The following is a 24,135-nucleotide window of genomic DNA, read 5'->3' on the forward strand; positions in this document are numbered from 1 at the left end:
CATTGTTATTGATGCTATTATTGCCCCTTGTTGTGGAACTGGTTTTACACACACACACCCTTTTTCTGGAAAATTGTATGAATTGTTTATTACCAGGGGAGCAGATTGGAGACTAAGGATGTTTAGCAACTTTTAGGCTCATTATCCTTCATAGTTTTTGGTGCCTTTTGCAGGAGCCAAATCATCCCTTTGGATCCTAACCATTGTTTATAATATACCATTCCTGTGTCCATGTAGCTCCACTGAAATAAAGCTTGTACTGATTCCTTATGGATTTGAGGGTTTTTTTGGGGGGGGGCATTTGCAAAACTTCTTATAATACCTTTTATCATCAGTTTTTAAGGTGTATCATCAGTCTTTTCTCACCTGATTGATTGCCTTTGGGTAACTTCCTTCCAATTTTGAGGGTGTGAGAGAGGGATCAGAAGAACCTGTTCTGAAAATGTGCAAGATACAGCAGCAGGTGGTTATTCAAGAAAGCAAGTGCGATGTGACCTTGGGCAGTAAAGTTGCATTATAGCAAATAGGTGTCTTCTTCAACTCCATGCAGGCAACACTAGGAAGGAAAATGTACCTTCTGGGTGTGCGAAATAAAAAATTGAATGGTATCTAATTACTTCCTAGTGAAAAACACTAGATGATGTGTGCAAGGGTCAATAGCAAGGTTGTTTCCCTTATCAAAATAATTTCCTGAGGACAATGATGTCGGCTCTTGTGGGAATGCTGGAGTTTGACCTTGCTATGACTGTCATGGGGCCGTCTGCTCTTGGTACAGGGGCCTGGTAGGAATTTTGTCCATTTGGCGGATTGGCTGGTGCCATTTGGTTTTTGCCTACTGCGTAGCAAATCGTCACAACTTGTAAGGTTGTGGTTAGGCATTGGTTAATTTTTTGGTTGGTGGAGGGGATGTGGTTGGCTGTGCCTGCCCATCCGATGCTTCTGCAAGGGAATTCCATTAAAGGAATCCGGGGGCTCGCCATGCTTTCGTCCAAATCCCTGGCGTGGGGCTTGGGCCGTGCAAGCCCCTGGGAGCATGCAGGGAGAGGTGAGGGTCTGGTGCCTGGCTCCATTTTCTCCCCAATATTGTTTTCCCTTACTGGCTTTCGCCGGAATCTGGAAGTCAGTTCTGTCCCTGGGCAGGGACAGATAGTAATAACCAATGCCTAAGCAACCACTCACATTTATGTATTTTAATAAAGTTGTGGCCAAAATTATGCCAAAAACCTTAAACAAAAATTCTGTGTGAATTGTGATTTATTTGGGGGGGGTGGCTTGGTGACCTTGACATGCAATAACATTTGTGCAAAACTGCTGTTTGCTTCCTGATCCTGACTTGAGGTGTTTGGGTGTTTTCATCTGCTCACCCATATGAGTGTTTAAAACCTGTAACGGGTTGAGTAATTTATGAGGGAGGTTTCCCTTTTACTGCTTTCACGCCATCATAATATAAAAGCATCAAAGTGGTATTTAGCAGTGTAATACTAAACTGGGAATTGGATTGCATCATACTGAAAAGCCTGAATGAGAGATGACAATAAGGCTCCAGTCATAAGCACTCTGAACCAGGGAATATGGCCAACTGGGTACAGTGGAGTTTACTTCCAAGAAAACATGTACAGTATGGGATTGTGCTGCCTGTTAAACTGGGACAGGACAAAGCACACTGGTGCAGACGGGACTCAGTAAAGCAGTAGTGGCAAAGGGGTAGGGGGTCATTAACTGGTAGAACAAAGTAGACAAAATACATTAGTATGTTGGTTGGGATGGATGGGAGTTGTGTTCAAAAACATCCAGAGGGCACCATCTAGCTCAGTATGGAGAGCAGTGGCTCTCCACTGTTTCACTGTGGGTTCTCTTCCAGCCCTACCTTAAGTTGTGGGGGATTGAACCTGTGACCTTGGGCCTTAAGGCAGATTCTCTACCTCTGAGCTATGATCCTTCCCACAGGAAGATGGCTGCAGGATGGATTAAATTAAGCCATCAGTAGCATCTAGTCCCTGAACCAGGCGCTTCCCAGGTGAGGTCAAACCTTAATTAACCAGTTAAACATTGATATTTGTGTGACAGGCCACAACACATGGTTTATGGCTTGCATTTTGAAGTTCTTCTGGCCTGTCTTCAGTACTTAAAAAAAACAACAAGTTTTTTATTTCATTAGCATGTCCAAATAGATTACAGGTTTTTTTAAAATGTAAAAAGATCGTTATTTGAATACAAAAGAAAGCACACATAGCAGAAGATTGTACAGTGCTACCTCAGGTTGCAGACGCTTCAGGTTACGTGATTTCAGGTTGTGCACCATGCCGAACCTGGAAGTACCAGAACGGGTTACTTCCGGGTTTTGGCACTTGCGCATGCCAACGCTGCAGGTTGTGAATGTGTCTCCCACACGGATCACGTTCGCCATCCGAGGTTCCACTGTACAGAGGCTGCAATTAAAGGCCAGTCTTAGGAACAGGACAAATAAGACATTTTAAAGATAACCAGCTACTTTTCCTTTATTGCACCCCCCCCCCCAAATATTCAAAGGCAGGATTGCCTCCTTTAAAGTGGGAGGTGGAACCATCTGATGTTGCTTCTTTAAGAAGAGGGGGGTGAGGAGCATTTAATTGTGGCATAATTTCCTTCTTTTATACTGAGACGAAGATTCTATGAGTCCACTTGACTTGGAGAAATAATCAGTCCACTTGATTATGGATTGGAACTAAACTGCAATAGAAGATAGGAGGAACGCTGAAAGCCATCCTTCTTGCATATATGTTGACTCAAGGCCCAAATCACATTTTAATCTCCTTGCGGGTATTTAATAAGACTTGAAGCGCCAAATAATATGCATGCCAGTCTTCTGTCAGGGTTGACTCTCCATGTAACAGATTATCCTAGGGAAGGAGGCATATAGAACAGCTAAAGTAATCCTAAAAGTCTGCTCAGATGTAATTGTTTCCCTCTTTGTTCCAGCTCACAGCACTGATGAGTTAAACATGGCCTTACAAACTCATTTGTTCCATTAAAATATTGATTTTTGGTAACAAAGGAATCTGGAGTTCCTAGCCTTTATAGCTGAAGAGAACAATTTCAGATATACTGGTAATGATGGTGAAACTAGAAGACAGGATAGACTATGAAGCATCCAAGATGAAATTTACATTTTTTAAAAGTAATTTTTATTAATTTTTTAACAACAATGTAAATATATCATTTTTTCTCCATCTTGTGAAGAGACTAAGCTTTTTCTTTTTTAAAAAAGCACCGCACATACTAAATTTTTCATCCTGTGCTAAGCCTCATTGAATGCTGCGGGTTTCCTCAAATGCTTGTTTGACTTGCCTCACAGTCAGACTTACTTTAGCTGAGGCAAATAAAGTAAACTGTGAGTGCTTTACAATATATTCATATTGATGACCTCTTGGCAATAAGTCTCATTGAATACAATGACGCTTCCTCCCAGGTTAGTGGGTATAGGATTGTAGCACTTTTGAAAAAAACTTAAATTCATGGCATGATGTTGAATCTGATCTTTAATCAATTTTCTGGCCCTAGCTGTAGAAAGGCACCACTGAGATTTCCTCCTGTCTAAGTCTTAAGCATCTGGGTGTATGGATTTCATCTTTTTGAAAATAATATTTGATCTCTGCATTGGAACACTAAGCAGCAAAATCAACATTTCAATGAGGTTCAGTAAAAGGAGAGTTTCCTTGACGTGGAAATCTATTGATGACTTTTGGAGGTCAACAGTGTATGCTGTTAGTCTCAACTTCTTTTCAGCATGAATGTTATTCACTCCATGGACTTTTCCCTGCCAGTCATATGGGGTTAATTCTTGAGTTTTTAAGGAGTGTTGACTTTGAAAAAGAGACACAGAGGCCTGGTTTGCATGCCGTGGTAAAGCAAACTATGGTTTCCTTCGATATCACAGAGATACTGTACATGGTCTGCCATGTAGAAATGCAGGAGGCTGCTTCCTTGGGGAGGAATCTTTTAATTACTCAGATAATGAATTTGTTGCAGTGTACTTAACAATTCTCTTGCAGCACAGTAGCACACTCCTTTGCACAGATTGGGAATTACTGTGACAGCCAGCAGGATTTAGTGCAGGGGTAGGCAACCTAAGGCCCGTGGGCCGGATGCGGCCCAATCGCCTTCTCAATCCGGCTCGTTGGATGGTCCGGGAATCAGCGTGCTTTTACATGAGTAGAATGTGTCCTTTTATTTAAAATGCATCTCTGGGTTATTTGTGGGGCATAGGAATTATTTCTTCTTCTTTTTTTTCCATTATTTTCTTTTTCAAAAGATAGTCCGGCCCCCCACATGGTCTGAGGGACGGTGGACCGGCTCACGGCTAAAAAAGGTTGCTGACCCCTAATTTATTGCTTAAAAGCTGGACTAGTATTGAGGAGACCTGGTTGATTATAACAAAACCTCTAAGAGATTTTCAAGAAATATTTGCATTATCAATGAAAACAGTTAAAAACAAGAAATTAACAAAGGCTTAGATTCTCCCAGCTGGACTTTACCAGCTCTGATGGGTATATGGATGCAGCCTGAGAGTGGTTGCCCTCATAAGCACAAGACCACATGCCTTCCATCTATGAGCTATGCAGAAATTGTTCTAGATATACACGGCAAAACAGTATGCTGATATCTTGAGCTGTTCACCTAGCAACCCTTAAGTTGATCAGAACAGTTTTTATCTGCAGACAAATGGCAAATTTGAAACTGAAGTCTTGCAGTCTAGCATTTAATTAGGTACCGGTAAATTTATTGCTTGATTGCTTTTAAAAAATGAAACAAAAACCTAAGTGGCTTTCAAGAAATATTAGAATTGCCATAAAAACAGTTAAAAAAATTAAAATCATCACTGAACAAAAACGTATCAATATATGTGTGTCTGGGCTGACTTGCCTAAACAAATGTTTTAAGCAGGCACCAAAATGTGCTTGACTGCAGAGTGAAAGTGTTGTGGCTACATGGACGATGGCAGGATGGGTTTCAACTCTCAATTTGGTCATGAAATTCATGGAGCCAGTCATCGACTCTCAGTCCATCCTATTTCACAAGAACACTGTGGGGATAAATGGAAGGTGGGGTTTCTCAGAAAATGCAGGTACATCGCCTTCAGCTTCCTGAAGGAAGTATGATGCGATAATAATGTAAGGAACAAATAGTAATTATAAGTTGCTGCAGCAATTAGTTTCTAAAACTTTCCACAATTTGTAACATAATAGGCTGACATATAGCTTGTGCAATAATATTTCTAATAAAATTTGCATAAATATGTTTCACAGAATATTGAATGAGTCTGGGATCTTATCCTGTTTTATTTCCCAGTGGAAATCTTGCCTTTTTGAATTAGAAATTAATGCCATCTGCAGTAACTCCTTAGACATTACTAAAGGATCAAATGGTCCATACTGCCTTTTTCTTTATGCCTTTTTCACCATTTACAGTGAGTCGTGTGCTGCAAAATGGCAACTTCCCTACTGAAACAACCTGAACCACCTACAAGTGTTTCAAAAAGTGTGAGTTGAATCTAGACTTAAACCATATTTAGAATAGACCATTGAAATCGACTGGACTTAAATAAGTTGCTGTTGTTGGCATCCATCTGTATTGAGAGAGAATGGAGTATGATCTGGGGGTGAAGTCAAATCACTGGGTTAGCAACACTGGGGAACAAGCCTGGGAAGTGTGTGGCGGTCTTGGGCTGCCGTGATGGCAAGACTCAGCCTCAATAATGTGATCTTAACTGCAGGAGTTGTCAGAAGGACAGTGTCGTCCAGCTGTCTTAAGGACATCCCAAAGATATCCTGCAAGCCAGCAGAATTTTAGAACCAGAGTTTTCCTTCTCCTAGATGGGCAGCAGTGTTGGGAGTTATATGCAAAATTCTGTTAAAATAAGCAACAGTCATTACATGTTTCCAGTAAGCGTCTTCAAAAGTCTGCTTTGGTTTGAAAAACAGAAGGAAAAAATAAATATTCATAAAACGGTTGCAAAGAAAGTTGAAGGATTCTTGGAAGTATTTAGGATCAATAGGCATGATAATTTCTCAGTACCTGACAAGATTGCACCTTGCAACACAGAGATGGTCACAGGGATGTAGAGTAGAACATTTTCCAGGACTTTATTTTTCCACATAAAATTTTACATTTCATAAGTGCATTAGTAACAATGAATAGATGCAGACTGCAATGCAATATAATGTACACTTGGTGGTTTCCAAGTTTTTAGTGTCGTTTACTAAATATTTATAAACTAAGCACATAACTCTTCAGGGCATTGGAAAAATTTCTGATATAAACTAGAAAAAAAATCTGTTGCAAATTATCTGGTGAAATTATTCTAATTTGCAAGGGAACATTTTTCCTATTTTTTTTGCAACTCAAATATTTCTGGGAAGCCTAGAAACCCCCACCCCCCAGCCTTTCCTCTCTGTTTCCTGTTCTACCATGGTTAGCGTAATTGTAATATGCCTTTGCTCAGTGCTGTATTTTGCATGGAGAAACAACAATAAAGGTCTTTAAAAAATAAATAAATCAGAATGAATATTCTGTATAAAAGATGGGGCCCGATATTCAGCAAGATGAGCCATTCCAAACTTATTTATTAAAAGGCTTCATTTTGCTGCTGGTCAATTTCCTGCCGGTCAATTTGAGACATTTGAATATGTTGTGCTATCCATTTGAACATGGCTACCCAGACTAGGAGTTACTTTGAGCTAATGCTTGAAGTCTGTAGCAGGTACACTCTTACTTCTCCTTTTGAACTTTTTGTTTCCACTAAGCATAAACTCATTCAAACACCTTGCAATTTAAAACTCTATTAAAAGCAGGAAAATGAGATCACTGCCCTTGTGGGGTTTTTCTCTCTCTCCTTTTACCTAGTCTGTTTCATCAACATGTGTCAGGCCTGTAATAAATTTGCCGTGCTGTCAAAAGCTGTCACGCTGTCTCGCCGCACTGAAAGCCGGTAGGCAAGGGAAAGATTTATCTTGGAGCCTAAGGGAAAACCAATAAACTGGAACCATCACATTCTTAACTTGTATCTAAAATTGAAAGGCTTTACTTACTGGGAGATCCAAGCTTATCTTTATAGCACTCTGTAAATTTAGTTTTGCTTTCCCTTAACTTAATTTTCCTCCATCTTAATTGACTACAGTAGGAATTCTATGCAAATGCTGGCTAAAGACTCTTGTACGTTCACAGTGGGAATTGTTTCAAAGTAATTCACAGGTTTAATTTGGGCCTTGTTTGTGCACTACATGCCTTGAAGCAACTATGCACATCTGCCTAATCAGTAATGTGTTTATCTTCAGAATTGCGGTGGGTTCTGGGTGTGGAGGTGAGGAAAAAAGACCAAATGGCAAAATATAAGGGAAGAACATGCCATCAGATACAGCAAATGCCACTTTTGAAAACTTGATTTGTGTGCTGTGGACAGAAACAGGAGCTCTTTAGGATTGCATCCTGCCTATGATTACAATTACGCGGGACGTCACCTATGTATTCGTAGCAAATGAGCAATCTGGGAATAGTTGGCAGTTAATGAGCCTTGAACCTGAACAATGTTTAATCGTACATCTGTGTGCAGAAGCATGTCCTGCTTCTCTCACAAGAATGATGTATTCCCAATGTCACGATTGCTTATGCAAATTGTTATAAGATTGGTACAAGGATTTTAAGTTACATTAAACTGAGTAGAACCTTCCCTTGCTGGGGGGGGGGGGAGAGAAAAACCTGAGATTCCCTATGGGCTACAAATCCCATCTTCTCATGACCATTGGCCATACTGGCTGGGATTGATGGGAGCTGGAGTTTAGCAACACCTGGACTGCCACAGGTTCTGCATCTCTGATGTAAAATAACTTCAGTGTGTAAAGGACATACAGGAGATGCGGTGTTTGGGTTGCATCCAATGAAGCCATCCCATTCATGCAAGGATTTCCACTTGCCCAGCCAAACTTCTCCTCACACTCCTTTCCCTGTGTGTCCCATAAACTTGCTGAGGGAGAGGAAAAGGAAGGTAATTTCCATTGCACAAGTGGAAGTCCTTGCACAAACAAGATGTCTTCTTTACACTTCAACTGTTTATGTCCTATCATTTATATAAAAATATCTATCTGTCAAAGCAAATAGCCACACCTGAACGTGTGGGTTTTCTATACAACTTAGAAACCTGATCAGGACTGGCAGGGCTGAGCAGTAGGTAAACAGTGAAGGGACAGGGGGAGCTGGCATGACTGCTCTCCCACTCATCTGATTCTGATTGCTTGAGTACGTTGATGCCTGAATAGTGCTTGAAGCAGAATTGGAAAGGAGGGCAAGATTTAAAGGAACAGCACGTCCTACAAGGTAATACATGTTACTGATGCAACATAGGACTCAAATCACACAGGACAGAGGCAGTTGTGTGGTGAAAGAAAGAAAAAAGGTAAAGGACCCCTGGACGGTTAAGTCCAGTCAAAGGCGACTATGGGATTGTGGCGCTCATCTTGCTTTCAAGCTGAGGGAGCTGGCGTTTGTCCACAGACAGCTTTCCGGGTCATGACTAAACTGCTTCTAGTGCAATGAAACACCGGGATGGAAACCAGAGAGCACAGAAACACCATTTACCTTCCCGCCACAGCGGTACCTATGTATCTACTTGCACTAGTGTGCTTTCAAACTGCTAGGTTGGCAGGAGCTAGGACAGAGCAACGGGAGCTCACCTTGTTGCAGGGATTTGAACCGCCAACCTTCTTATTGGCAAGCCCCAGAAGCTCAATGGTTTAGACCACAGCGCCACCCACATCCCCAATTGTGTAGTACCAGTTATATCAAAGGTGAACTAGGTCTTTTTCAGGTTTGAGGACCATGTGGAACTTTTTCAGCACAGTCCACGATAAAAAGAAAATCTTGCATTAGAGCCTGCTCTTTCCTTTGCTTATTTGATTCTTTTCATTCCATGATTGGGACCGACACACAACACTTGGAGGCTTGTTGCTGTGAAAGGTGAAAACATGGTTACCAACAAAGCTTTCACCCATGTATCATCCCAGCTGCCAATACAATGATCAGTGGATGGGTTTGTAATGACAACAGTCTATGTGAGCAAGAGCTGTCCAAAAGCAGATTTGTGATATATTAATATCTGAGACGGGAATAAATAAAAATCCCAAGGGAACTGCTCTGTTCACATGGTTATCTCTGAAATCCTTTCTTCGGTCTTTTAAAGGAAGCTTGCAGGATCTAGATTTAAAAGTGAAGACAGCTAATTGGCAAGAAGAGAAGAAGAGAATGGCGAGGAGGAAGGGAGATCAGAGGAAATGCTGAAAGGGAAAAATAACACAAAATAAAAATGAACAAACTATGTTTGGCATAAAATGAGAGGTGAATGAAATTTGCAATTTGTGCAACCAATTGAATAATCCAGACTATTTCTATTATATTTTCAAACTTATCACTAGGGGCCTAGAGTGAAGGGTTAGGACTATAGAAAACTGCTTTTTCAGACTTGGGCTTATTCTCTTTGTGGGTTGTAGGAATTTCTTGGCTGTTGAGTAATTCTGATTATTCTGTATCTTTTGTCTTCCTTGTTTCTTTTTAGGGAGCTCCTGTTGTCTATAGCTCTTGGGCAGGTTCTGTCCCTGCTTATCTGCGGTATTAGCCTGACCAGCAAGTATCTGTCAGATGATTTTCATGCCAACACTCCAGTCTTTCAGAGTTTCCTGAACTACATTCTCCTATTTTTGGTCTATACCACAACATTAGCTGTTAGACAAGGTAAGTGACATTCTCTGGATGTAGAATAATTATTGTAATAATAATAATAATAATAATAATAATAATAATAATAATAATTGCTATAGCTTTTCTCAGTGCTTTTTTCCCTTTAAAAATGTATAGGGGTACTCTCATTTTCCTACTCATGTTGAAATACTGCCAAACTTAGATTCACAAAATGTTTAGGAGTATGCATACCCCTGCTCACCCCCAGAAAAGAAAGCACTGGCTTTTCTTTCTCATAGTGGATAATTTCCCCTCTCTTGGAACATATCAAAGCATTTCCTAGTATTTAAAAAGAAAAGAAAACTTGCAGCTCCTCCAGAAAGGTTGATAACTATAAAAGGTTGCAAAATCACTATTAAACATTTGGGGTAAAGGTAAAGGTACGCCTGCCCGTACGGGCCAGTCATGTCCGACTCTAGCGTTGTGCGCCCATCTCACTTAAGAGGCCGGGGGCCAGTGCTGCCCGGAGACACTTCCGGGTCATGTGTCCAGCGTGACGAAGCTGCTCTGGCAAGCCAGCACCAGCACAGCACACGGAAACGCCATTTACCTTCCCACTATAAAGCAGTACCTATTTATCTACTTGCACTTAGGGGTGCCTTCCAACTGCTAGGTGGGCAGGAGCTGGGACCAAAAGACAGGAGCTCACCCCGCTGCGGGGATTCAAACCGCCGACCATACGATCGGCAAGTCCTAGGCACTGAGGTTTTACCCACAGCGCCACCTGCGTCCCGACATTTGGGGTAGGAATCACCTAAAAACCCTGGTATGGTAGCACTGCTCAAAGACTTCCCTTCTACCCTTATCCCCCCCTTGCATCTCCCCATCCCTGAAATTGACTCTAAGGAGGTTGGGAGAAGCACCAGAACAACAGAGAAGGGAAGGAGAGGCAGATCATTTCATCTGCACAAACAGAACTTTCATCAAAGTACAATGTAGAATTTCACCCTTGATATCTTATCAGCATGAGATATTCTAATGAGAGCAGTCTTTGAGGGTTTTCTTTTGTTTTTCCCTTCTCCTGCTGGCATATATGTTCATTTAGAAACCTGTTCTGATTTTGAGTGCATATTAATGAAGATATGGAGACAGCAGACCTAGTCACGGGGGTGGGGGGACGTAACTATAAGAGCAAACTTTGACTCTGAAGGCTACAGTGGTAAAGGGAAGAACCTTTCAGTCCCAATGAAACAAAGATAACATTCATTCATTCATTTTATTGGTATGTCACTTTTCCACAAAATAAATCATGCTGAAAGCAGCTTGCTACAAAGAAACAGGGATACATTTCAGACAAACAGTACAAAAACAATTTCATAATAACATAGCAAAACAAAAATATAGCAAAATACAATAATCATAGTCACACAAAAATCACTTTTAAATTCTATAACTATAACAAGATTACTTAAATCTTGGATGCAGCATCCAAGAGCAAAAATATCAAGGGAACTTCCCAGTTTCACTTTAGTCCTAGAAACAGCCCTCCCATGATGTTGCTCACAGTCTGTCTCCTGCAGCAACTTCTTATAAGGCCTTCAAGGGTCTTAGCTGCAAACACTCCTTCCTTGATGTTACCCACACATGAGGGGATATTCATCAAGTTTGCAGATGGCACCAAACTGGAGGGGGTGGCTCATGCCTCCGAAGACAGAATTGGGATTCAAGAAGACCTTAACAGACCGGAGAATTGGGCTGGAACTAACAAAATGAATTTCAAAAGGGACAAATGTAAGGTTCTACACTTAGGCAGGAAGAACCAGATGCACCACTATAAGATGGGGAATACCTGGATTGCCACTAGGACATGTGAAAAGGATCTAAGGGTCTTCATAGAGGACAAGCTTAACATGACAGTTAAAGAAGGATGTTGACAAGCTGGAAGGTGTGCAGATGAGGGCAACCAGAATGATCAAGAGTCTGGAAACCAAGCCTTATGAAGAACAGTTGAGGGAGTTGGGTATGGTAAGCCTAGAGAAGAGGAGACCAAGAGGATATATATTCAGATATCTTAAGGAGTGTCACATGGAAGATGGAGCAATCTTGTTTTCTCCTGCTTCAGAGCGTATGACCTTCAAGTTACAAGAAAGGAGATTCTGATTAAACCTCAGGAAAAACCTTGGAAGGTGGTGGACTCTCATTTTTGGGAGATTTTAAAGAGGTTGGATGGCTGTCTGTCATGTTTGATGTAGCTGAGATTCCTGAATTGCAGGTGGTTGGGCTAGATGACCCCAGGGTCCAGCCCAACTCTACAATTCTATGATTCTATGCCTGGGCAGAATTTGATTTCACCCCCTGCACACATAGAATCATAGAGTTGGAAGAGACCACAAGGGTCATCCAACCCCCTGCCAAGCAGGAAACACCATCAGAGCACTCCTGACATATGGTTGTCAAGCCTCTGCTTAAAGACCTCCAAAGAAGGAGACTCCACCACACTCCTTGGCAGCAAATTCCACTGTCGAACAGCTCTTACTGTCAGGAAGTTCTTCCTAATGTTTAGGTGGAATCTTCTTTCTTGTAGTTTGGATCCATTGCTCTGTGTCCGCTTCTCTGGAGCAGCAGAAAACAACCGTTCTCCCTCCTCTATGTGACATCCTTTTATATATCACCCCTTAACCTCCTCCTCTCCAGGCTAAACATGCGCAGCTCCCTTAGCCGTTCCTCATAAGGCATCGTTTCCAGGCCTTTGACCATTTTGAATACTACACTTGTCTTAGGGCTGGAGGATCATCCAAAATAGCATGGGAAACTGGCATCAATGAAGACTGTAGTGTGTGATGGAAACTGGGAGAGGTACAGGCAGAAGAACCTTCCACACTACTGGAGCCCAGTCAAGTATCCATTCTCAAGATGCTATCATTGAACTATCTCTTATTTCAGTCCTTAGATAAAATATACCTTGGACAGACACATGCTTGAAAAGACAAATAGATGCTATGGTTTTTGAATTAATCTCGGTATCTCTACTCTTCCCCGCCTCTTCCACTTCAAGAGGTTTCCTGTTGAGATTTGGTGTGAGTAGGAAAATGCAGCTGGTTTCATGTCAAAGCCTTATAATTAATTCATGCATTTAAATGAACAAATAAACAACTTCTCTCTCTCAATCAGAAAAGCTTGAGATGAATCTAGGAAGGTCCTTCAAATAATATGAATGAAGTACCTATTGAGTTTTGACAAATATTTATTTTGCGATAGGCATAGGTTGATCTTTTGTGGTCCTCCGAATGCCCACCCTTATCCAAGTCCAGACTCTCTTGAGCTTCAGTAAAGCTACAGCATCTGGTGCTCTAAGGCTATTCACTGGGCTCTCAAGTGCTGGTTAACTTATTGGCCATGTTTTTGTGTGTAGACTTGAAATGTGGTTGTGGTCATCATCATTTCAGATGCTTCCTTTGTTGACATCTGTGAGTGGCTTGGCGTCCTGCCTGCTGCTTAAATTATTCAACTTTGAGACCCAGCCTTGCGGAGCAGACAGCACACCCTGCTGAGGAGAGTAATGTTCTCCTTCCTACTGGGATGGTTGTAATTAAAAGGAAGCTGTTGACTTCCACTGCGGAGGCTTCTAAACAAGGAGTTGTAAGAATTGTCTCAGAGGCTGCAAAGATGACCTCTTTCAAAGAAGAAGTTGCTCTATCAGCTTTCTCTCTCTCTCCTTCTAGTTGGATTGATAGAATGTAGCAGACATAAGTCCTATAGGTTAGGTTTGCTCCTCTTGCAGAATATGGGAAATCCTATTAATGGAGGTCTTCTCTCACATCCTTATAAGAACAATTAGAGGTTTCCCAAACCCATCAAAACCGGAACAGGATAATGAATGCCTGCATCATTTCTCCATTTCCCAGCTTAGGTGCCTTGTGGGGAAATATAGAGCAGTTCTCCCGCCGCCCCCATGCCTGTTGCAACTAGGCACTAATGCCACACAGTTGACTTGCTTCTAAAACCATGTGGCTTGCTAGGATCATAAAAGCCTAGTTTTCTTCTATTCCCAACAATTAGAGCAAGGAGGGTTAGAGATAAGGCAGTGGTGTCAGAGCAGGGTGAAGTGTGGAAAGAAGCAGAGCAAAACTAAAGTAGTGTGAAAAACAGATACTAAGATGTGGAGCGAGGAGATAGCCTGTTATACCACTTAATAGCAGATCTTCAGCTATAGTTAATGGGGCAGGCAATGGAGACTTGGCATTAACTACAGGCATTGCAAAGATAAGTAGAACAGCACAGAACCTATTTCAGATAGTGTGACCACCCTACGTGTATGAGTTTGTTTTTCTTAAGTGGAATTTTGTGCAGAGTTTGCTACATTCTTTGCAGAGAAAGTGTTTCTAGCGTGGCTCTCTGCTGATTAGATAATACAGTTACATATAGTTCTTCATTTTTTTATTTTCTGTGGACTATTTTTCTTTCATAGTGAAATCCAAACATTTGTCCAACAGTTCTTGTGGTTGTATACAATAATTGCAGGCTTCTGCTCACACAAGGCAAGGCACCTGAGATTAAGAGTCTCGTGCTCTACTGACTGAGCTATTTTGCCAATCCTTCCTATCTACTGCAACCCTCTATGCCATATCCCTTGTTGTTCCAGAGGGTCCTCCAGTCCCCAGGAGCACTATTTCAAGGAACATGGGGGGGGGGGAAACTTGGGGAAATTTAGGGCCCTGCCTAGTGCAAGCAGAAGTACCTTCTTTTAGCACAAAGTCTTCACTAGATACAACTCTTATTTATTACCTGTCGGTTTTCCAGCCCTCTTGATGCAAATCTGTTTTTAAAGCATCTCCATTTACTCAAACTCCCCATTAGCTAATGCTGTGGAGGATCCTGCATAGCCATTGAGATGTTCACTCACCACAGCAGTACAATAAGAGAAAAATTGAGTGCCATTAGCAAAATGTTGCCTCAATGCTACCTTGAACTCCCTCTTATGTATGTCTTCAGCTCAACATTTGCCTTTACAAATTATTTATGCTTTAGTTTCAAGCATTTGCAGATGCTTCTGTCTTTGTCTGCAGGCAATTAGCACCACTATGGTTGATTTCCTGTGAGTAAATTAGTTTTAATTTCCACTCTGCTCCTTTTGCATGGCTCTATTACACCAAGATTTTGCAAAAGAAAAAGAAAAAGTTTTGTAATGTACTTTAACTCCGATACGTAGCTGAAACATTGGATTTTGGACATACTTTGCAACTGAGACATGCTGCTTGCACCACATAGGTGATACTATTTTGAACAGTCTGGGTTGTTGTTGTTGTTGTTTTAATTAAGCACAGATTAAAGGACTAGCAGTATTGACTGTGCTTAGTGATTGACTCCCATGAAAGGAAGAGAAATGGACAAAAGTCCATTTTAACCCCTTTTATCTGAGGGTAGGCAGCAAAAGTGATTCCGTCTCCATTCTTCCCTTGGGCACCCCAGTATCCCACTTTTGCAGAAGCCAAACAGGATGGGATAGTTTGCCTGAAAAGTGGGGTATGCAGCCACTGCCAATCAGCTGACTGATGGCAGCTCTAAACCCCAGTTCCTTTGGCACAGTAGTTTGATTTCAAACCATGCAGTCAAAGGAAAATGCTTCACCTGATATCAGAGGTGATTAAGAGGTGGTCAGCCCCACCCACCTGCCACAGTGGCCTATACAAGTTAGATGTCTCCCCATGTATTTAGACTGTGTACACATTGCCATTTACTCTGACTCCAATGCAGTTCCAGCATTGGTGTTTGAAACCAAGTGTACATGATGATAGCCAAAACAAAAAAAAATTCCTTCCAGTAGCACCTTAAAGACCAACTAAGTCAGTTCTTGGTATGAGCTTTCGTGTGCATGAACACTTCTTCAGATACTGAATCAGATACTTCAGAATCTGAAGAAGTGTGCATGCACACGAAAGCTCATACCAAGAACTGACTTAGTTGGTCTTTAAGGTGCTACTGGAAGAATTTTTTTTTGTTTTGACTATGGCAGACCAACACGGCTACCTATCTGTAACTGGAACTATGATGATAGCCAAAATCCATTTGTATACTGTAATTTCTTGAGGAATACTGCTGATTGATGTATTTCCCCTTGAGCCTGCTTCCAGTGAATTTGAAAAAAAAAACCTAAGGCATAGTTAAGCTGAGGTGTGTCCATTTTAGACATCCATTGCACATGTGCAGATGACACCACATGCACAGATGGCTTTGGTGAGTAGGCATTTGGGGGCTCCAAGTGCAGGGAAACAAATCAGGTAATTGTGCATATAGCAACATAAAATGTTACTTGAAACACACCAGGGGCAAACTATCTCACTGCATTTTAAGCCACATATGTTCATGCCCCAATTTAAATGCCTCGCCATTTTTCAGGCAGAGGGTCATTGAAAATCCACTTTAGGTAGATTTTATAGAGCTGTGTTTGGGTTGGTTTAATGTCCAAGGCTTGGAAAAAAGCACTTAAACCCTTTAGTTATTCATTTCATTTGCTTCACTTTTTGACGAAAGGTCCTTGCTATTGAGGATGCAAATTTCAGCATAAAATTTGAAATTCACAGAAATGTGGCTCATTTCTACTCATATTGACTTCAAGAAGAATGTCACTGATATTTGCTTTGGGACATTGCAAATGTAGCTGGGGGAAATCAAAGAAACAGAAGTGGTGTAGCTTTAGAGCGAGATGATGATGTGCCTGGGATTCAGCTAACACCATTGTCCAGCCGAGCATGAAACAAGCCTTCAAAGGTTAATAGAAGTCCCAGTACTAGACTAGAGCCCTAGGAAAAAGTCTGGATATCATCTGACAACTTTTAAAAAGTTTCCATTGGTACATGATGCTCTCATAGCAATGTCTAAAAATGGAAGTTCATGTGTTGCTTCCATTTTCCAATGCACGTGGGTATTATAAAACTACTATTATTAGTTAGAATTGTGTGTTGGAAATTTGAGCCTGTACAGCGTAAAAGAGATCCAGTGGCTTCTCAGTCAATGTATGATGTGATGGATTCAATCCATCTATTTTTCATACGGCTGCCTTCCTCTTTAATTCCCAGATACAAGGAACATATTTGTCAAGTGTGTCAGGCCGGTTTTACACTTTACACAGGAGCAAATGTAGGTTTGCCAGTAGAAAAACCATCCAATAACTCAAGCAGTAAGTGGCTAGAGACCTTGCCTTTGGTACAGACTATCCTGCTTCACACATAATGCTAAGCCAAACCATAGCTTAGCATGAATGTTTGAGTAAACACTCTTCTGAAGCTCACAGTTGCTTATTCTAGACTATGACCTGCAACAAACCTATGGCTTATAGCTCATGGTCTGTCCAGTAGCATTAAACTAAGAAGCTAAATCATGGCTTGACTCAGTGCAGCACAGCAGCAGCAAAACATGGTCCCTGCAGGAGCAAAGCAGCCAAGATTTCATCTCCTGGAGCCTGCATACTTGTATGTTTGGCTTAAGCCATGGTTTGGCTTAGCATGACATGCAAACCAGAGCATTATAGCTTAGTGGTTAAAGTCAACGGACAAGGGATTTCCTGGGAGTTGTTCTTGAAGAAGGATGCTTTTGCTTGCAAATAATATATTCATAATTCATAATATATAGATATAGATCTTGGGATTCTAATATTTTATGTCAGAGCCCAAAATTTCATATATATATATATATATATGCAGGTTTTGGTGTCCTCGGGTGTCTTCCCGTGTAAAAGTTGGGGTGTCTAGGCGACGTTTCGACGAGGTCTCACTCGTCATCTTCAGGCTGGTGCTTTCGGCTTCTTGTTACTGGAACAGAGCGGGATCTCAATGTTTGAGTTCCTATAAATACTGTAGAGGGGGTGTGGTGTCTAGCCTCCAATGTTCTGGGCAGAGAGGAAGTTCCCAGGCTAGTGTGCCTTTTCTTCTTTTGTTCCTTAATTACTTGAGAGATACCTTGAGTGATTTCTTGAGTGATATCCTGAGTACCACTTAGGTGGGTCATTAGGTGTGGATTAGTTGCTAAAGTCTTTGTGTCTTGACCTCTTGAACTTTGTGAAGAGTTTTCCTGAGAAGATGGCTGTATTGCACTTAGTTGTGCTTTGGCTTGGCTTCGTGTATAGGGGCGAGCTGTGGTTTTGTGGCTTGTGTCAGCCAGATCTGTGTAGGGATTGCAGGGGGGTGCAGCATCCGGAGGTCCCTACACAGATCTGGCTGACACAAGCCACAAAACCACAGCTCGCCCCTATACACGAAGCCAAGCCAAAGCACAACTAAGTGCAATACAGCCATCTTCTCAGGAAAACTCTTCACAAAGTTCAAGAGGTCAAGACACAAAGACTTTAGCAACTAATCCACACCTAATGACCCACCTAAGTGGTACTCAGGATATCACTCAAGAAATCACTCAAGGTATCTCTCAAGTAATTAAGGAACAAAAGAAGAAAAGGCACACTAGCCTGGGAACTTCCTCTCTGCCCAGAACATTGGAGGCTAGACACCACACCCCCTCTACAGTATTTATAGGAACTCAAACATTGAGATCCCGCTCTGTTCCAGTAACAAGAAGCCGAAAGCACCAGCCTGAAGATGACGAGTGAGACCTCGTCGAAACGTCGCCTAGACACCCCAACTTTTACACGGGAAGACACCCGAGGACACCAAAACCTGCATTCCTGTACCCGTGAAAATCTACGAAAGCATATATATATATATATATATATATATATATATATATATATATATGTATATCCCCATTATGGAAGTTCAAATTGAAAGGCTGAGTAACATGGCATCTGTATAAGGTTAGAGCTGAATGCAGATTTGGGGTTTGTGTGATTTTGATGCCTGCTTAATGTTGGGTTTGCATAATATCAGGGTTTACACAACTTCAATGTCTGCACAATTGGAGTTCTACAACTTTTGCATACCTTCACAGGCATATTTACAGCTTTAAAAAGTGCATGTTTTTAGGTTAGGGGCTATCCTGTGAACTGCCCCTGAGACCTGTGGGTATAGGGCGGTATATTAATTAATTAATTGAAATGTGAGTACTATTTAATAATTGGGACATATGTAACTTGCAGTTAGGTGGTTGCATGGTTTTCTCAGAGTTTGTTTGTAGGGCTCTAAGCATTTCGTAAATTCTATAGAAAAAGTCAGCAGTCAGTTAAAATGGAAAACACTTCCCCAACTCTAGAAGATATAAATGAGAATTTATAAATATTTTGGAAGAATTTCCAGAAAAAAATGATACAGAAAACTTATGACATTTAAAATGTGAAAGAATAGTGATTTGATAACGGAGGCTAGTAAGAAGAGATGAATAAGCTGGAATTCTATACACATATACCAAGTAGGAAGTCCTACTGAATTATCTGAGATTACTTTTGAGTAGAAATCAGTGGCGTAGCGTGGGGGGTGCAGGGGGGGCCGGCCGCACCGGGCGCAACATCTGGGGGTTAGGGTTAGGGGGCGCAATTCCACGGGTTAGGGGGCACAAATTACTTGCCTTGCCCCGGGTGCTGACAACCCACGCTACGCCACTGGTAGAAATGTGTAAATCAGAGAATCTGATTTTTCATACTTTAATACCTCTTATACCTTGTGCTTTTTCATCAACCAGAATACATTTAAAGCACAGTCTTACTAACTATAAAGAAAGAAAAGTGTAAAGTATGAGGATAGAGTATTAATCTGTGAGCAGGGCTTTTTTCGGCTGGAACTCACTGGAACTCAGTTCTGTCATCTCTCAAGTGGGCACCATTGCCATTATAAGAGAACAAGGGAAGCATTCATGGTAAGTTCCGGCCCCTCTTTTTCTAGGAAAATAGCCACTGTGTGTGAAGATTAAAAAGAAACACTCATAGCACACTCCTAACTGTGTCTACTTGGGAGTAAGTTCTATTGAAATTTACCTCCAGACAAGTAAGGCTAGGCTCACAGCCTCAGATAATAAGGGTAGAAAATCGAATTATCAAAGAAAAAGGATTAGAGGGAAAAACTGATGGAAACAATCTATTTGCTTTATTGAATGACTTATTTACAAGAATCTTAGATCGGAATCTGTGGCCAGGTACAATTCTGAAATTGCCAAGAGAAAGATGTTACATGGAGATATCATTTTGTCTTTTCATAAAAGAGGTACTTGTAGTTTTATCTTAAGCACAGCTTGAAGAAGCCCAGTCCCAAAGGGAGACAAAGAAGAAATGAACATCCCCACCCTCTTGATTTGACTTACGTCATGCTAGAAGCCAGGGGTGGGGAATCTCAGGCCCAACAGGCTTCATTATCTGGGCCCCAGGGCAACCTCCAGACTGTGATTTATCCCTGGATTACACTCTTTACTGCCCCTGCTGTATGCCCCCCCCCCCCAAGTGATTTTGAGTGGCTGGAATATGCCCTTGAACTGTGGCAATGTCTGTTGCTTGCCTGGATGTACAAAGTTCAGAATCACTTCCTTTGCCCAGCCCAGTTTTGCCTTTGACCCCACCCACCCCTGGTTCCCTGGAAGGTTCCTCATTGTTGTTGTTGTTGTTTAGTCCGACTCTTCGTGACCCCATGGACCCCATGGACCAGAGCACGCCAGGCACTCCTGTCTTCCACTGCCTCCCGCAGCTTGGTCAAACTCATACTGGTAGCTTCGAGAACATTCTCCAACCATCTCGTCCTCTGTCGTCCCCTTCTCCTTGTGCCCTCCATCTTTCCCAACATCAGGGTCTTTTCCAGGGAGCCTTCTCTTCTCATGAGGTGGCCAAAGTATTGGATCTTCCGGATCTGTGCATAATTTAGAATGCATACATGTGCATAATTTGGAATGCATATATGTGTATAATTTGGAATGCACATGTTATGTACAGTGGTACCTCGGGTTACATACGCTTCAGGTTACATGCGCTTCAGGTTACAGACTCCGCTAACCCAGAAATAGTACCTCGGGTTAAGAACTTTGCTTCAGGATGAGAACAGAAATCATGCTCGGGCGGAGCAGCAGCATCAGGAGGCCCCATTAGCTAAAGTGGTGCTTCAGGTTAAGAACAATTTCAGGTTAAGTACGGACCTCCAGAACAAATTAAGTACTTAGCCTGAGGTACCACTGTATTTATAATGTTATACGAGTCCTCTCTTTCTTTCTTTATTCAATTACATGCTTTTGGGGGGATGCTGGTGGGGAGTGGGGGTGGGGAGAGAAGTAAAATACCCTATCCTTAATATTTCTGTTCTTCTCGGTTTCTTTTTACTTTGTCTGACCATAGAGTCAGTGTTTTTACTCCGAGGGTTCATTTCTGAAACCTGCACTTGTTACTCCAAGGCACTCGTGCACATAGGGACTTGCACTTTGAAGCTCATTTCCACCATTTTCTAACTCACGAGTGGGCCTGAACATAACACAATGCTAGTCAGTTTTCATTTGTTACAGGTTCCTCCTCTCGCCACTCCATTTGACCAGCTGCTTAGTATTTTTAAAACATATCCTTGCAGAGAACAGCATTAGCCTGAATGAGATCCACAGCACCTAGCAGGTTAAATAGCTAGAATCCACCTTTAGCACTTTGATTAGTAAGCCATGCCTCACCCTAAGACTCTATTTGCTTTTTTAAAAAAAGATTATTTACCAGACCTTTGAAAAATAGTCACTATTTTATGTATACTTTGATCTGCAAGATGGCACCATGTTTGTATCCTCTTTCTCTTCCTGTATCAGATGATGATAATAAATTCATGGAGGATAAGGCTATCAGTGGCTACTAGCTATGATGGCTATGTTCTGCCTCCACAGTTGGAGGCAGCATGCATCTAAATGCCAGTTGCTAGAAACCACAGGAGGGGAAAGTGCTCTTTTCACTTGCTATTACACAAATAACTACATCCATCTTGACCATACTCTGATATTTCCCAAAGCTGTCAAGATGTTCACCTATATGGGCATATTGCTGAAAGAAGTACTGTTGGAATTACAACAGCAGAGATCATTCAGTTACTAACCTAAAGGTTAATTCTGTTGACAGTCAGCCAACCAAGAGAGAGGTGGTGGTGGTGCTGTTGCCTAGCAACCAGTCAGATTGGCATGATCCTTGCTAAAGTCATGAGTTCTGGTTGATTGGTTAGTTCTGTTTCCCCCCATATGGTTAGTAGTATTTCTCTCTGCTATAGATTAGGCTTGAACAGCTAAGAAGGACAAAATGTCTCTGTTTATTTCTTCTTGTATTGTATACTGTTTTTGATCGATTTACCCTATAAGCTATTATTAGTTTATTTTGTCTCTCAAGTCCGTCTACATTATTTAAGTGATTCTGTTAACAAGTACTTACAGTGAAATCTAACCACTTCTTCAAAACCACCATTAAAGAACTTTCTGGAACAGCTGAGCTTTTGCTTGTGTTCTGGCAGAATGAATAAGAGGGGTAATGGAAGGGATGCCATTTAAACAATAATTTATCCTGTGGGAAGAATGTTTGAACGCACTTAAACATTGCATTTGTTTATACAAGGAACAGAGTCCTTTTATAAATTGTCTCTCCTTAAATCAAGGGCTTGTTGTGTTACAGTTTCTGATGTAGGTTAGTTGCTCATTTGTGCAATAGGAGAGTAATTTTTGATTCGTTGGTTGATTTCATTGATATGCGACTTTTCCACAGCAAACTGTTTCTAAAGTGGTTTACATCAAATGTCCTCTTGTCAAAATACAGAACATGGAATGGAGGAGAGAAACAAGTTTATGGAATGTATCAATAAATTCACAAAGAAAAACAATTCAGCATACGTTAAATAAATTCAATATTGCAAAAGATATCAAGATTGAAATGCACAAGTACAGAGGTGTGTGAGCAGTCCCACAGAATTCCCTGTGAACCCTGTTCCATAAATCCACTTGCCTCTTTGTCAGTGGCAACAGCCCCTCCCCTGTCTTGGGACTTCCCCATGCCTAGCACAAAGTTCCACTTTGGCCAGAAGAGGCACCACTAGCATTGAAGGGAGAGAATCCACTCCTCTGTTCCTAAATGGACAATTTGGGGGAAGGAGAGAAGGAGTGGTTCTCTCCTCTTGACTGCAGCAAAGGTTGAAACAGCAGCAAGCCAAGGATAAATCCTGGCTACAGCCCTTGGCTTGTTTGGAGCAAGACAAACTATGGGCCTGAGCTCAAATGGAATGTGGCACCTGAAGTGTAGGTGGGTTCCCACAAGGCAAGACACAGTGATAACAGCAAGAACCTTTATTCAACTAACAGAGCTAGACAACAAGGGCAAAGCAACAGCTTATATACATTTCTGAAGGCCTTGGCCACTCCCACTGCCAACGTGATTGGCTATCTAAACTGCCAAGCTGCAAATCATAACTCAGAGTTTAAGGGCCAAAGGCAGAGGCCCAAATCCTGAATTCTTCTGTGATTGGATATCATGTATTGAATCAGAACACAGGAGCTCAAAATCCTTATTCCAGACTCAAGCTCAGGCAAACACAGACCACTGAATACATAACACCACCAATCTGTGGCTCAGCTCCCCATAGGAGCAGGGATGTGGGAGGAGCAAAGCAACCATGGTTTTCTCCCTGTGCACCAGCACACTTGTTCATTCACAGTAAACCATAGTTTGGCTTTGCATTACATGTAGTCCAGAGCAGGAGACAATACTGAGCTAAACTAAAGGGAATAGCAAGATGTTATATCATTGACAGGTTGGTGGCTGGCTGGCTTGCTTGCAGCAGGCTGCAAACTGCTGGCTCCTGTAAATGAAAGTTATTTTTCCCTCTTCCTCATTCACTCCAATCATGATTTTGGAAAGAGGGCTCATGTCAGCTTCTCTGGGTTGCAGTGTGAGAAAACAGGATTCTTTGGCAGCAAAGTGCACTTCATTTCTGCTTAACTGTCTCTCAAGACTCTATGGGTGGTGCTTTCTCTTAATCTCTCATTGGGCATGAGAGCAGCAGGCAGTGTCTGAGAAGATGCTGGAGGAACTACAGTGTGTTCACCAAAGAGCCAGTATGGTGTAGTGGTTAAGAGCGGTAGTCTCGTAATCTGGGAAACCGGGTTCGCGTCTCCGCTCCTCCACATGCAGCTGCTGGGTGACCTTGGGCCAGTCACACTTCTTTGAAGTCTCTCAGCCCCACTCACCCCACAGAGTGTTTGTTGTGGGGGAGGAAGGGAAAGGAGAATGTTAGCCGCTTTGAGACTCCTTAAAGGGAGTGAAAGGCGGGATATCAAATCCAAACTCCTCCTCTTCTTCTTCAAAGAGCCTTCTTCCACCCTATTCATAGGTACTTGGAAGTGAGCACTACTGAACTCCTTGGCCCTTATTCTGAGAAAGCATGCACAAGCTCATGCTGTTATGACTTGCTCTAGCTAAATACAGTGGGGTCGAGGGGCCTGAAAAAACCGAGATGGGGACATTGATGATCAAACTGAAGAGGTCACAAGCAAATTACTAAATGA

At 41.8% G+C, this 24,135-nt stretch overlaps 1 protein-coding gene across 1 annotated transcript in view; it reads left to right on the forward strand.

Moving 5' to 3' along the window:
* The window catches only part of SLC35F1 (solute carrier family 35 member F1), a 196,331-nt gene that overhangs the window by 86,985 nt on the left and 85,211 nt on the right, over positions 1-24,135 (forward strand). Inside the window, exon 2 of the mRNA XM_083731422.1 lies at positions 9,584-9,759. Coding sequence (XP_083587548.1) covers positions 9,584-9,759 — 176 coding nt within the window. The remainder of the gene's footprint in view (positions 1-9,583; positions 9,760-24,135) is intronic.

This window comes from Podarcis gaigeae (assembly GCF_964106915.1).
Source record: "Podarcis gaigeae genome assembly, chromosome: 3".
Classification (NCBI taxonomy): Eukaryota; Metazoa; Chordata; class Lepidosauria; order Squamata; family Lacertidae; genus Podarcis; species Podarcis gaigeae.